We start from the raw sequence: 13005 nt of genomic DNA on the forward strand, positions 1-13005 counted from the left end.
GTTGGCACTTGTTAGAAGCACGTGTTTATTAAGTGGTTTGATTTCTGAAGGAACAAAGTGACTGCACCCTGTTACCCAGCCTCAGTGTATTCATCAGAAGTCCTCCTGTACCTGAAGTACGTAACTGTCCTGTTTTCATTAGGACGGAGAGTATGAGAAATGTATCTACACTAAACTTGAAAGTATATGTGAACTTGGAAACGTTTTGTTAGGGTCACATCAATGTTGGTATCTATTATATATAGTTCAGTATTTCTTTGCTTTGTCAACTGCGCTAAAACTTGCTGTCATGAGTGTCTGTTGGGTGAAAGGGTTAGAGTACCTAGAAGCTGCTTGTATAGGACTGTTTCCCTTAAGTGATGTGCAGCTGAATAGTTCGTAAAACTCGAGGGGTAATTTTTCTGAAGCTGACATGTGAATTTATGCTTTTGTGCCTCAAGTTGGTCTTATCCCCCAAGCACTAGCTATGTGTTCAGCACTAAACAATCGTTTCCTCTCCCTTAGTGTTGAAGTGTCTTCCCTCCAGGCAGTGGTTTTGTGTGTAATTGGGAGAGGGAGAAATGAACTAATTATAATGGAGTTAATTTTTTCTTAATATCCAGCAACTAGGAGCTGCACGCAGGGGTTGTCCAGCTGAATTCTTTGCTTTGCTCTCCTTTATTTGCATTAAGCATACACGTATTGATAATATGAGATGATGGGGATCTGTAGGCAGTAGGGGATGAACGGTGCCCACAATAACGTCTGCATGTTTGAGTGCATGAAAAGTTAAACGTGAAGGCAGGACTGGTGGCCTAGGGTAGTGCTGCCTGCCAGGAAAAAAGCAGCTTTAGGGGCAGCGGTGCTGTGAAGCCTCTCTGCATTGCAGTTTCTAATCTGCCTCGTCTGGAGTAGTTGAAATGGATTTCCTTCCCTTAAACACCTTAAAGAGCTTTCGATTTAGGAGTTCATCTGTTTTTTGCCTCATACCTCTTCTTTTCTTTTTTTTTTTCTTCTAATTCTTTCACAACAGCTAGTAGTTATGTAGGGAGAGGATGTTCAGCTCCCAGCATCCAGTCAGGCTTTTCAGAAAAAACCCGTCTGCAGTTTAATTTAATCTCTTTCTTTCTTTTGGTCAGGCAGCAAGATTTCAGAAAGAAAACCTGACCTTGTTTTCATTGATCAGTCTGCAGTTTGACCCAAATGTGGGTCTGGGTTGTCGGGTTTTTGTCTGTTGGTGCAGGGTGAGAAGTGCACAGAATACACATCAGAAACCAGGCAGTACAAACACCCACAGGAGTGTGCAGAATGAGAGACAGGGGGCTTTGAGGGGCTGGTTGCAACAGCTAGTTTTTTCTGATTCAGCAGAAGTCATCTTTACTTGGTGTTTGAGCCAGAAGCTTAGGTCTTTCTGTATCTAATATTTGAAGATTTTGGGAGAAACATACGGCTTCAAAGTCTGAGCAGCATTCTTGCAGTGGGAAGCAGTTGATTAGTAGTAGCAATACCCGCTTTGCATGTAAGCTCATGGAGTGTTAGCTCCGCCAAAAGTTGTTAGTATTATTTGTCTTCAAATATCAGTTAAAGTTTTTCGGACATCTGTTTTGGCCTTTGTGAGCGCAACCTTTAAGTGTGAATTACTCTTGGTTTTGGTAAGCTGTTGCAATAATAAAAACAGAGTTTGGACAAACAAAACACCTTTTTTTGTGTGGTGGGCTCATGAGCTTTAAGGGATGCTGTTATGAAATAGTTTGCAAGATACCGCTGATATTCTGGATTAAGCAGGAGCTCTCTGAGAAGATGCCAGAGGGTTTATGTGTTCTGCTTTTGATCGGATAATGCAATCAACATGTTTTGTTTTTGTTTGTCTTCACAGGCACTCGCAGCCAATGCTGGGACAGGGTTTGCAGTGGCAGAGCCTCAAATTGCCATGTTCTGTGGGAAGCTAAACATGCATGTGAACATCCAGACTGGGAAATGGGAACCTGACACGTCCGGGACCAAGAGCTGCTTTGGAAAAAAGGAAGATATTCTGCAGTACTGCCAGGAGGTGAGTTGTTCTGTGAGATCCTGAATCGTCACTGCTGCTAAGGAATTGGATTCCAGTTTAGCTGGTCGGTAGCAAATTCACCCTTCAGGAGACTAACCTGCTTTTGACTAGTTCACTTCCCTGAATTGTGTTGGTGGCTTATAGCCCAGGAGGAGCAGGCAGGACACTGCAGTGGGCTGTAGGAGCTACCTCTGATTTAGATCAACTATGCCGCCACAGAAGGTCCTCGGTCTGTAAGTCAGAGAGGTGCCCGTGTCTGTGTTTGCAGGGGTTTCCTCAAACGTTCAGCCTCTGAGCTGGTTAACCAGCATCTGCTCCATGTTGTGCAAAATGGAACCTGACGCCTATTCTAATTAGTACATGGCCTTGTTGTTCTCGGTGACATGTTCAGATCAGCCGGAGTATTAGAAAAATATTCTCACCAAAATGTAGCCAGTGTCTTTAGGCTCTTTATGCTTTATTGTAAAAGATGTAATCTCCTTTCAGCATGCTCCAGATATACTGTAACGTATTGGCCTTGATCCGTGTCTTACTTGTCACCTCAGAGGAGCAATTTATGTAAAATACCACAAGGAATGTGTTATTTTTTTAATGGGAAAGTGATAGAATGCACATCTGGACTGGAAAACTTTTAGAACTGTTTTACCAGGCTGATACAACTGGGGCTATGCTTGGTTCCCGAAGTAGGATTCTACATGTAAGTCAGTGTCTGGACTTGAGAACCGGAGCAGGACATCAGGATTTTATTAATACACCATAAATGGAGCAGGGATAAGGAAACCTGAGGAGGTGGGTGCATGTTGGCTTGACAAGTGAGGAGAGAGTCTGAAGAGATTACTGAGCTCTATTTGTTGCCATCTTCCAGAGGGTATCGCACTGCACCAGGCAGAATGGAACAGGTAAGTCTCCTCCAAACCCAAATACTCCTCTGCTACCATGCAAAGCCAGACACCTCAGCTTAGTGCCAGTGAAGGCTCTTGCCCTGACCTGGCTTTCTCCTGCCACAAAGTGATGACCAGTTCCATTTCTCAAGCCCAGTGTGACAAACGGCTGGCAGCTTTATGTCTTCAGCTGTTGTAAGCTTGGCCCAGAGGAGAATCTGTGTCAACGTGCAAATTTGAACTTGTTTTTATGTAGAGCACCAGCCTCACTGCTCCTGGTTAGGAGCCACTTTGCATGTTCTTTGTCCTTTCTGGAGAGAAACCTCCCTGTGCGTCTTGTTAAACAGATGTACCCAGACCTTCAGGTTACGAACGTTGTGGAAGCCAACCAACCTGTCAGCATCGACAGCTGGTGCAAGAGAGGGAAGAAACAGTGCAAGGACCACACTCACATTGTCGTGCCCTACAAGTGCCTGGGTGAGTGCGTGGTATGATGTGTTTGTGCATTCTTGTGGGAGGAGCAAAGAATTGCCTCCTGGCTTCTTACAGGGGGAACAACAGAGTTTGTAAGGCTTCTCTTAGATCAGGTTGCCATTTCTGCATCCAACTTCTGCTTAAACATTTTTTATTTCCACAAGATGGAACTCTGCCTTTCTCAAACAGATCGACAGCTTGATAACAGCTGTGGTGGAATAATGGTGCCTGGCGCGAAAAAGAAATCCCCATTCTCTCTGCAACTGCCATAAAAACCTGAAGGCTATTGTATTTGAGTATCACAAAGACACTGGGATTTAATACTGTGATCCTATTTTTGTGGAGCTTTAATATTTTGTTGCCTTGGAGACTCGAATGCTCAGTGTGTTTAGGCTTCCTGCTTTGGTCTTGGCAAGAGATCTCTATTCTGTTTCAATGACTATATTTAAACTTTGCTAGTTCAAAGAGGCCCTGCTTCTTGCAGCTGTATCCCATGTCCCCACTTTGAACTGTGAAAGAATAAGAGAGAAACGGTGATGGGTTTCATGGTGCTTTCCAGAATCTATCCACCCACTTGAAGCAGGCAACATGTTTATCTTGTGGCTTTTGACCCGTAGGTTGTGCCTGACGCTGCGCTGCACTGCATGCGTTCTTAGTAGTAAGCTTAGTCTCAGCTGGCTGGATCTCTTTTCAGTTATCCGCTGGGAAAGACTTGTTTTGTACGAAGTCTTGTGCGATCTTGGAGAGTTTTGATTGCTGGGAGCATTCGGCAGGAACCAGTGTTCATAACTTGTATTCGTATCTCAGGTTAGCACGTGGTTTGATGTAGGAGAACGCAGGTGAAACTGCAGAACTGTATGGGTGCTTTGTCCTGTATGAACAGCTTCCACTAGGTCATCGTAAAGCACTTCATAAAAAAATGGAATTTGATGTGGACACGTCCTGGGAGAAAGATATTTGCCTTTATAGATGTGAAAATTCAGGTTTGAGAAGCAACCAAACCCATTCTACTGAGAACTTCTAATGGAAATAAGGATGAAAGCCAGATCTCTGGTTTCATAAGGGTCATCTCTTTTAGAAGTAATCCTCCCCCAAGCCTATTCTCCAGCTGCAAAATAAGCTGATTTTAGTGACAGCGCCCTAAAATTTGATAAGCATTAAACTGTCCGTCAAAGTTTTAATTGGTGTCTTTCACAGTGTTCTTGACTTGTACGGCCCAAGCTTTGGATTTCAGATTCGAGTTGCAAGTCGGTAGCCCATGTGTGTATAAAATACCTTCTCCTCTACAGCAGTGCTCAGATCGCTGGTTGTAAATGGATGATGTGTTTCTCTCGGGTGCCTGTGACTTTTTGGTTACAGTCAAACTGTATTTTTTTGTTCCTGTTCCAGCTTGTGTCTTCCTTGCTACATTAATGCACAGACTCTCCTGAGGTTGGCTCTTGCTGTGTGCAGTGTTTACCCTTCTCCTGCCTCCCCCCCCCCCCAGCAATGAAAGCTCTTTTGTATTTCAAAAGTAAAGAGGGGAGAAGAGGAGAACCCATTAGCACTCTCACTGAACTGTAAAATAAAGGTAACAATAGGATGATGGGAGCAGGGCCGAGCCTGGCGAGGTGTGAAAAGACAAACTGCTGACAGTTCTGGCTGCTAGGTGGCATGGAAACCCCTCTCGGACCTCCTCCGAGCTGGAAAGGCTGAGGATTTTTCTTTTTTGACACCAGTGGCCGTGAATGGGGAAGGTGTCCATCAATGTGTAGCGTGTACGGGTTTTCCAGTTCCGATGTGAACTGAGAGAATCTTCCATGTGTCTTAGGCGACGGGGCTAAGACTCGGTGTTTTTCAAAGTAGCTGCTTAACGGCTGCTGTTTGTTAATGATTATTGTATCCGATCAGTTTGAGCCTTCTGCCTTGCCCAGAAACACTGTCTCTTCATTTTAAACTCTGGTCAGTTTTAGCTTGCTTATCAGAAGCATTTAAACCTTTCATCTCAGAGTTCTCACCGGCCTGTTGTGTCTTACTAGTTTAAAATTTAGCTAACAGAAAAACAAATTGAAAAGGGATGATGAATGCTACTCGATTTCATTATCTTGCAGTTGTCATCAGATAATCTGTCTGTAAACTCAGCTTGTGTATAATGCATAGGAGATGTGTCCGTGAGCCTTTGGTGTCAATCCTGGGGGGCTGAAAAAAAGAATGGTCGCCCAAAACATTAAAATTTCTATTGAAAAGGTGGTGTTGAAGGTTAGTTGGACAAATAATTCTACTCCCTGAAGACTGTGAGAGAAGGCCTTTGACTTAAAACCCTTTTCTCCAATGTTAATAAATGATTCCTAAAGCTGCCGGTCACGTGTGCAAGGGGTTGCTTTGAAACACTTGGACTGAAGATGTTTTCTTGGTCTTCTCAGAGTATCTAGGTATATGCTTTTTAAAAATTTCTGGATGTGACATTTAAATCTGCAAGAAAGAAAGAAAAATCTCAGCTTTGGGAAAATTTCACGTTTCGGGTTCCAGTGGCAGTGTTTGGTAGGACTTTTGGGCTAAGAACAGAAAGTAATGCTGATACGGTTCTGATACTTATTTCATATGTGGTGCCAAACCGAGTTGTGGTGGAAATTCAGGCTAAATAGTTTTTAAATCCAACTATTACAGAGTCCATAGAGCACACCAATTCTCTCTCTCTCTGACCTTCCTCAAAAGCAAAGAGTCTGGGTTTAAGATTGTGCCAAAACTTCATCATGCTGGTGAGGTGGTGGCTGTCTAAATTGGTGGAATGCAGTGTATTTGCTGACTGTGATTGTACTCTGGTTTTTGGGCCGTATAGTTTTTATTTTTCCAGCTCTCTGTGTTTTGGTTAGGACTGTCCCAGTCAGGGAATGTGCTGCAGTTGATCCTGAATTAAACCATCTGGAAACAAAACAAAACAAAACCAAACACGACTTGCTCAGATACCCAGATACTGAAAACATAGATAACGCTGGTGGCATATAAAAATCTCCAGGCTGTTACGGCACCAGACAGCATGAACTAACTTTGGTACGATGCAACTCATTTAGAAATTGGTGATTAGGTGGTTTGAAAACTTCCTTATGCAGATGCAATCTTCTCAGAGATTTGAGTGAAATCTCTTCAGTCAATCCTGTCTGTTCCATGAACAACTATTTATTAACAAGGGCTGTAAACTTTGCTTTCAGTTCAGCCTTAGGGTTCACATTGTTTTTACCTTGGAAACTGAGGCTCTCTTTTTCTGTTAATTTGCCAGGGATAGCTGCTGATCTGACCTGTCCCTGTTAAAAATATATCAAAACTTTGAGGCAGTTGCAACGAAAGTGTACTTTGGGGGAGTTCTGATATTGGCTTTGTTTTCTGTTGGAAGTCGGACATGTGTGAACTGTGGACATTTTGCTTTTTTCTTCAGTGGGTGAGTTTGTAAGCGATGTCTTGCTGGTTCCAGAGAAGTGCCAATTCTTCCATAAGGAGTGGATGGATGTGTGTGAAAGCCATCAGCACTGGCACACTGTGGCGAAAGAGGTAATTGAGCTGCTGTGGCAGGAATCTGTATTCTGGATCCGTCCATTTGGCTGTGTAGTGTCGGAGCAATAAATACAGCATTTATCCATACAGGTCGAGGCAGAGAGCAAATGGAAAAAAAAAAAGATAATTAAAAGTAGTCAAGTGACTTAAAAAACCTGTGTAGCTAGCTGAATTATTCTTCATTTGTGGAAAGCTGTCCTAAGTAGCTTGCCCAAAATCATACCCTAGGATGGAGCTAGGAATTGAAATGAGGTCTCTGGCATGTTTCAATCCAGTGGCTCATCCTTCTTTCCAGGGTGGAGATCTACAGGTCATAGGATACTCGCTACTTCCCTTGCATGTTTTGCATTTGTGTACCTGCTGCTGCTGCTGCTGGGGATTTGGTTGGGAATGTTTGCTTGGGGGCAGCCTGAGTTTCATTGTGACTGATTAGTGGAGGTTTTACATAAGAGATGGATTATCTTCTCAGAATAAATCTAGCCTGTGGGGTTTTTTTTTGTGTTGTGGGTTGGTTTTTTTTTGTGTTGGGTTTTTTTTTTTTTTTTTTTTTATCGGAGTAGCAAAAATGTTGCAAATACTCTGCACGCCCATTCGAAATGGAGGAAGTGAAAACAAGATCGTGATGAAATGTACATGTTTTCCATTTTGTAGAAACTGCAATTACAGAAACGGCAACACAGTGATTAGTTGTAATGGTGCTAGTAAAGGTGAGCTCAAGGATGCACCAGTTACAACTTCCTACTTCTCTAAAATCCTGAGAGCAAAAATACATCTAAATAAAGCTGTGCTAGAGGAATCACCTTTTAATTGAGGATAAACTTGTTAATGTCTAGCAGATTTAAACATCACTGGCTTTCAAGATAGTTGCAGCGCTTTTCCAGAAATACTTGGCTTATTTTACATCTGTGCTGTAACAAAGCCAAGCACAGAAGGATTCTGAGGTACATAATAAAGCCTTTCTTCATAATTTTCTGGGGCACCACAAAGCCATGTATTCCCTTAGTTTAAGAGAAGTGTGTAGACATAATGCCTGATTACAGTTTGCATTTGGCTTTTTCTTGAATTATCTGGTTGATTTTCATCTACAGCATGTTAAAATAATCTTGACGCAAAGTCCATTTGAGTGATTACTCACTTACTCCAGTGTAAAGTTTAATAGATAAAGTTTAATGAAATGGCCAGCCCAGGAAAGCAAACACCAGTTCTGTTTCTTTCAAGTGCTCTCTCCATTGAGTTGGCACAAAACGTCTATAGTTATTTTTCCTGGACACAGTAGCCAGGCTGACAAATCAGGAGTTGTTAGGGGCTGAGGGGTGTTTGATATGTTAATACGAGGAAGCACTGGATGGCTCTGAATCTGAGACTTTTCTGGGGGTTTTGCTTAAGCTACAGGTTTCAAATCCATTTTCCTTTGATGTTCAGACTTGGGTCTTATGTTGCTGTTGTCTTTTTGCTGTAGAATTTAGACCATTGGTAGTGTTCTTGGGATGTGTGCTAGACCAATTTCAGCTTTATCCAAAGCAAGAGCAGGGTGCTAAACTGACGTGAGTGGGCTCCTCTTTCAGGCCTGTCTGACAGAAGGGATGATCCTGCACCGTTACGGCATGCTGCTGCCCTGTGGAGTAGACCAGTTCCATGGAACAGAATACGTGTGTTGTCCTCAGGCAAAGGTTGTGGATGAGGCTGTGTCCAAAGAAGAGGAGGACGAAGACGAGGATGAAGACTATGACCTTTATAAAAGGTAGGTTTCTTACTGGCATAGATGTTAACAGCTCTGTACGTGCAATTGCTGTTCGTGAATATTTCACGCAGCAATTCCTGTGTGGTGAGAAGACTGAGAGGAGAATTCCTGTGCTTTTGAATTTCCCAAAGGGCTGTCCTGAGCCTGAGAAAGCCTTGCAGAAGGACAGATGACTTTGCAGTGCTCCTCTTACCGGAGGAGCCAAACAGCTCCCCTCCCTTCATCCTTAGTCAAAAAGACTGTCTGATTGCTACAGTAGGAAGCTCCCCCAGTGACAGACTTTCACTTACTGAAAAGAAGCTGATGAGGAAACGCAAGGAAACCCCATTAAGCCACAGCCATGGAGAAGCTCTGCCTGCAGTAGCAGGTGTGGCTGTAACAAGGGAAGTCCCATTGCGCTGGTTGATGGGCTGATCAGTAGTTGGTACGTTTATTTTCCCCACAGCTTGTGTTTCTAGAGCAGGTGAAGAAAGAATCATTATTCTGGTACATCAAAGGTTGGCTGCAACGTGATTAACCTTAACTTTACCCCCTAACTTAACTGTTATCCCTTCAGTGAGTTCCCCACAGAGGCAGGTGTAGAAGACTTCACAGGAACAGCTGTGGAGGAAGATGAGGATGAAGACGATGAAGGGGAAGAGGAGGAGGATGTGGTGGAAGACCGTGATTACTATTACGATAGCTACAAAATTGATGATTACAACGAAGAGACCCCCACAGAGCCTAGCAATGATAAGGCTGTTTCCGAAAAAGAAGTCAGCAGCGATATGAAATGTAAGACACATTCTAGCCTACAGACCTTGCTTGCTTGCTTCCTGGAGAGTATTCTTGTTGCCTGTCGGTTGGCGATGGGGTTTAGATCAAGTCAATAAATGCCACTTGGAAGTTTTATTTGCCAGATAAGTTAGCAAACAGAGGAGAGCTGATGATGCTTGTGTTTCAAGTGTTGAAATTAACTCTCTAGAGCATGGGCCGTATGCTTCCAGATAAACAGCAGTTCTGCTGGCAGAAAGCCCGGTGTTTGGCATGTTGAACGAGAGCCTCCGTGAAGGTGCGGTGTTGAGTCAGAAAAGCCGTATCTGCATAGGCTAATTTTGGAAGACCTTAAGGAAGCATTTGGGGTACGCTAGGAATTTAAAATCCTGGTTTGGGGTGGTTATCTTGGATTTGGTGTTTTATACCAGCGTACAAAAAGGAAGCTAAAAGTGGTGGGCTGTACTCTGCAGAGGTGGCGTGAAGGTGCCATCCGACCATTTCAGAGTGAGGAACATACTTAGCGCTGCCTTTGCGTAAACGCTTCTCTTTCATGAAAGAAAGTCAGCCGGCACGGTTGGCCCAACGTTATGCGAGTTATACATCTTTTCTGCAATAGTAATATATACTGTGCTTGTGGTAGCTTTTGTTAAGCGGTAGGTGCCATTGTGGAGGGCATCCGCTGATGGTGTGGTGGCTCAGCGTTACGTGATGTCCTGTACTTTGCATGTAGAAGTGTCTGCAGAGGAGGGGAGAGGGAATGAAATTCAATTAGCTACAGATCACTGAATCATTGCCAGCAGTACTTGCATCTTTTTGGTAAAATGCCAGCATGCTGCAGATAATTTTTTACTTGCTGAAACAAGGCTTAGCTCATATATGTACGGGACTGTTCCAGGACTGCAGGTGTTGAATCAGACTGGGAACAATGTGACTGGGGTGTCTGTTTTGGGGGTATGCAGTCTTTTCTTCCCTGCAGTACCACAAACAGTTGCTAACCTATACACTGTATGTGTTCTCTTGCCTCGGAATAACGCAGCTGCTCGTATTGCCCACTTATTGTGAAGCAGGCCACAACCGTGGCAGCCTGCAGTTTCAATATTTGGTGTACCGATGTTTCAAAACTTAAAAACCTAGCGGCTGAGATTGCCATGGCGATCATGTTCTTCTTGCTTAGCCTGCCTTTTCACTTGCTTTTGTACCTCACCTTTAAGATGGGAAGCGTCTATCCAGGCTGAGTGCAGAGAGCAGGACATCTTTGAACGCTTTAAGCAGCACTAATGGGCTTTCTTTGCATCATGTTGGTTTTACACAGCAGAGGCTCTACCACTGGGACACCTGAGGCATAGCGCTGTGGCATCAGCAAAGTAGATCCTTGCTGCTTCAGCCTCTAGCTAAGGAGAAAGGGCTCTTGCAGATGAGAGCTCTGTGTTGAGACAACTGCTCAGGTAGCCCGCTGCTGCACGTTTGCTCCAGAACACCACGTGAATATTCAGTCTCTGTGAATAGCGCTAGCAAGCCTTGTGACCAGTGCTTTTGCAATGTAATAAAAATCCCACCACCACCCCCCCCAAACTGACAAAAGCCCATTGGCTGGTGAAGTAGCGACGCTGAGGCCAGCGCTGGTGCCCTAGAAGAAGAACTAGAGCCGCCGCCGCTGCATTGTGTAAATTGCTCTGCAAGGCCTGTGCTCCTCACTAGCTTATGTTCTAACCCGTCTCCACACAGCTGTCTGCTCCCAGGAGGCGATGACAGGGCCCTGCCGGGCTGTGATGCCTCGTTGGTACTTCGATCCTAACAAGAGAAAATGCATTCGCTTTATATATGGAGGCTGCGGAGGCAACAGGAACAATTTTGAGTCAGAGGAGTATTGTATGGCTGTGTGTAAAAAGATGAGTAAGTCCTGCCCTCCCGCTGGCCCTTTTGCAGCTAGCCACTGTCTGTCTGGCGTTTGGTGTCTCGTCCTCCTTGCCTAGGTGAAGAGAGGGTACGTGTGTAGCTTCTCCTTTTGGTTCTGGTGTCTGCAGCAGTTCTGTCTGTCCTTTTGCAGCAGTCTCCTCTTGTCTCCGCTTCTCTAGGTCTTCAGGGGGAACTTTCCTGGGGAAAGTGGCTCTCGGCGTATGCTGTCTGTGCTCACCGTTGGCTTGCAGCTCTTGCTAAGGGTGTAGTTGTCCTCTTCCAGACCTATAGCAGGGACCGGGGGCTGTCTCTAACCGCCTGGGAAAACACATAGCTTGCCTTTTTGCGTATCTGGGTTTGTTCCCAAATACACGGAAGAAAGACTTGCTCTTCCCCAGTCGTGTTACCGTGCATATGTTTGACCAGTCGGTCCTGAAAAGTCAGCTGCTACTCACCCTTCTCCTGGCAGTAGGCATTTTCTTGCTATTTTAGTTTGGGGCAATTATCAGAGAAGTAGTATAGAATTCAGATTGCCGCTTTCAGCTGGGTTTGAAATATGAATCATGATTCAATCCCTGTGTTTTTGAGAGCTTGAGGTTTTTGGCACCAATTTCAACTGGCTTTTATGTCAGATGATAAAACTACCAAAAACATTTTAACCTCCTTATTAATCTTATTGTTGAACTCCAGCACTTCCACTTCAGCTACCATTAAAGCCTTTTGAAAGGCTTTTTGTGTTATCTGGGGCTTGGCAGTCTGACTATGCAGCCATAATCCTGTTTACAAAATGGGCTTCATGCAAGTGCTTTAGGTTGGGCTGATCTAACTGAAGTGGGGAAATAAAAGATGCGGATGTCAGGAGCTTTTTGTTCAAAAGTTTGTCCTCTTACAGGGGGATTTGGGGCTGGAAAGAGAGTTCTCTGTGTCCCAAGCCTGATTCAGAAATGCCATGAGCAGGCCCAGAATACAGTACTGGTTGGACGTTGCCCCTTGCACACAAGAGTAATGCCTGTGTTGTATGTTGCCGTTATTTCATGCAGTAATCCTTTCCCCATCTTCATTCCTCCTTCCCTAGTTAGGGCGAGGGTTGGTGGATTCAGGCGCGTGCTAAACTCTCGCCCTGTATTCATTCTGAAGCGCCAGGTAAATTTTTTTTTCTGAAGCATGCTGTCTTTCAGTGGCCTCTGAGAGGTCTTCCCACCCAAATCACTCATGATTGAAAGGTTGCCTTAACGTTCCCTTTCTGCTCTCCCTTTGCTGAAGGGCAACGACAGAGTGCATCCTCCTTGCCCTAGATTGTTTCAGAAAGGGCTCTGGGATGTGTAGCTTCTAAAACTGTAGCACAGAAACTTGGTTCAATGTTCCCTGAACTGCGGTGTATGGAGTACAGAGCCCCTGTTGCGGATTTTGCAGGTGCTTGAAAAAAATCAGTTCTGAAATGTTATTTCTCCCCTTGTCGAATCTGAATGTCTTAAAGATACAAACTGTCCAGCTCATTGGATGAGTCAGTTTGTCACACTGAGCGCCCTTCTGTTGCTGTCTTGTCTTATATCGCTGCCTGGTAGTCCTGCATGGTACATCTGGTAGGGAAGGTAGGTTTGAAGTTTAAAATATTGGGCAGCATTTTGTGCAGCTTTATTGTCAAGCTCCCTAATCATATTAATGATGTCTGGAGCCGGCTTGTCAGTGAACAGCTAATG

At 44.3% G+C, this 13005-nt stretch overlaps 1 protein-coding gene across 7 annotated transcripts in view; it reads left to right on the forward strand.

Annotated features, from left to right (window-relative positions):
• APLP2 (amyloid beta precursor like protein 2) overlaps nucleotides 1-13005 on the forward strand; it is a 47666-nt gene that overhangs the window by 21585 nt on the left and 13076 nt on the right. For 4 of the 7 annotated variants that reach the window (XM_055728502.1, XM_055728503.1, XM_055728504.1 and 1 more), the window contains exons 2-7: nucleotides 1856-2029; nucleotides 3258-3387; nucleotides 6797-6909; nucleotides 8478-8653; nucleotides 9210-9427; nucleotides 11135-11302. In XM_055728502.1, the coding sequence (XP_055584477.1) occupies nucleotides 1856-2029; nucleotides 3258-3387; nucleotides 6797-6909; nucleotides 8478-8653; nucleotides 9210-9427; nucleotides 11135-11302 (979 nt within the window). The remainder of the gene's footprint in view (nucleotides 1-1855; nucleotides 2030-3257; nucleotides 3388-6796; nucleotides 6910-8477; nucleotides 8654-9209; nucleotides 9428-11134; nucleotides 11303-13005) is intronic. The other 3 variants (XM_055728506.1, XM_055728507.1, XM_055728508.1) reach the window with 1 other exon arrangement.

This window comes from Falco cherrug, chromosome 17, assembly GCF_023634085.1.
Source record: "Falco cherrug isolate bFalChe1 chromosome 17, bFalChe1.pri, whole genome shotgun sequence".
Classification (NCBI taxonomy): domain Eukaryota; kingdom Metazoa; phylum Chordata; class Aves; order Falconiformes; family Falconidae; genus Falco; species Falco cherrug.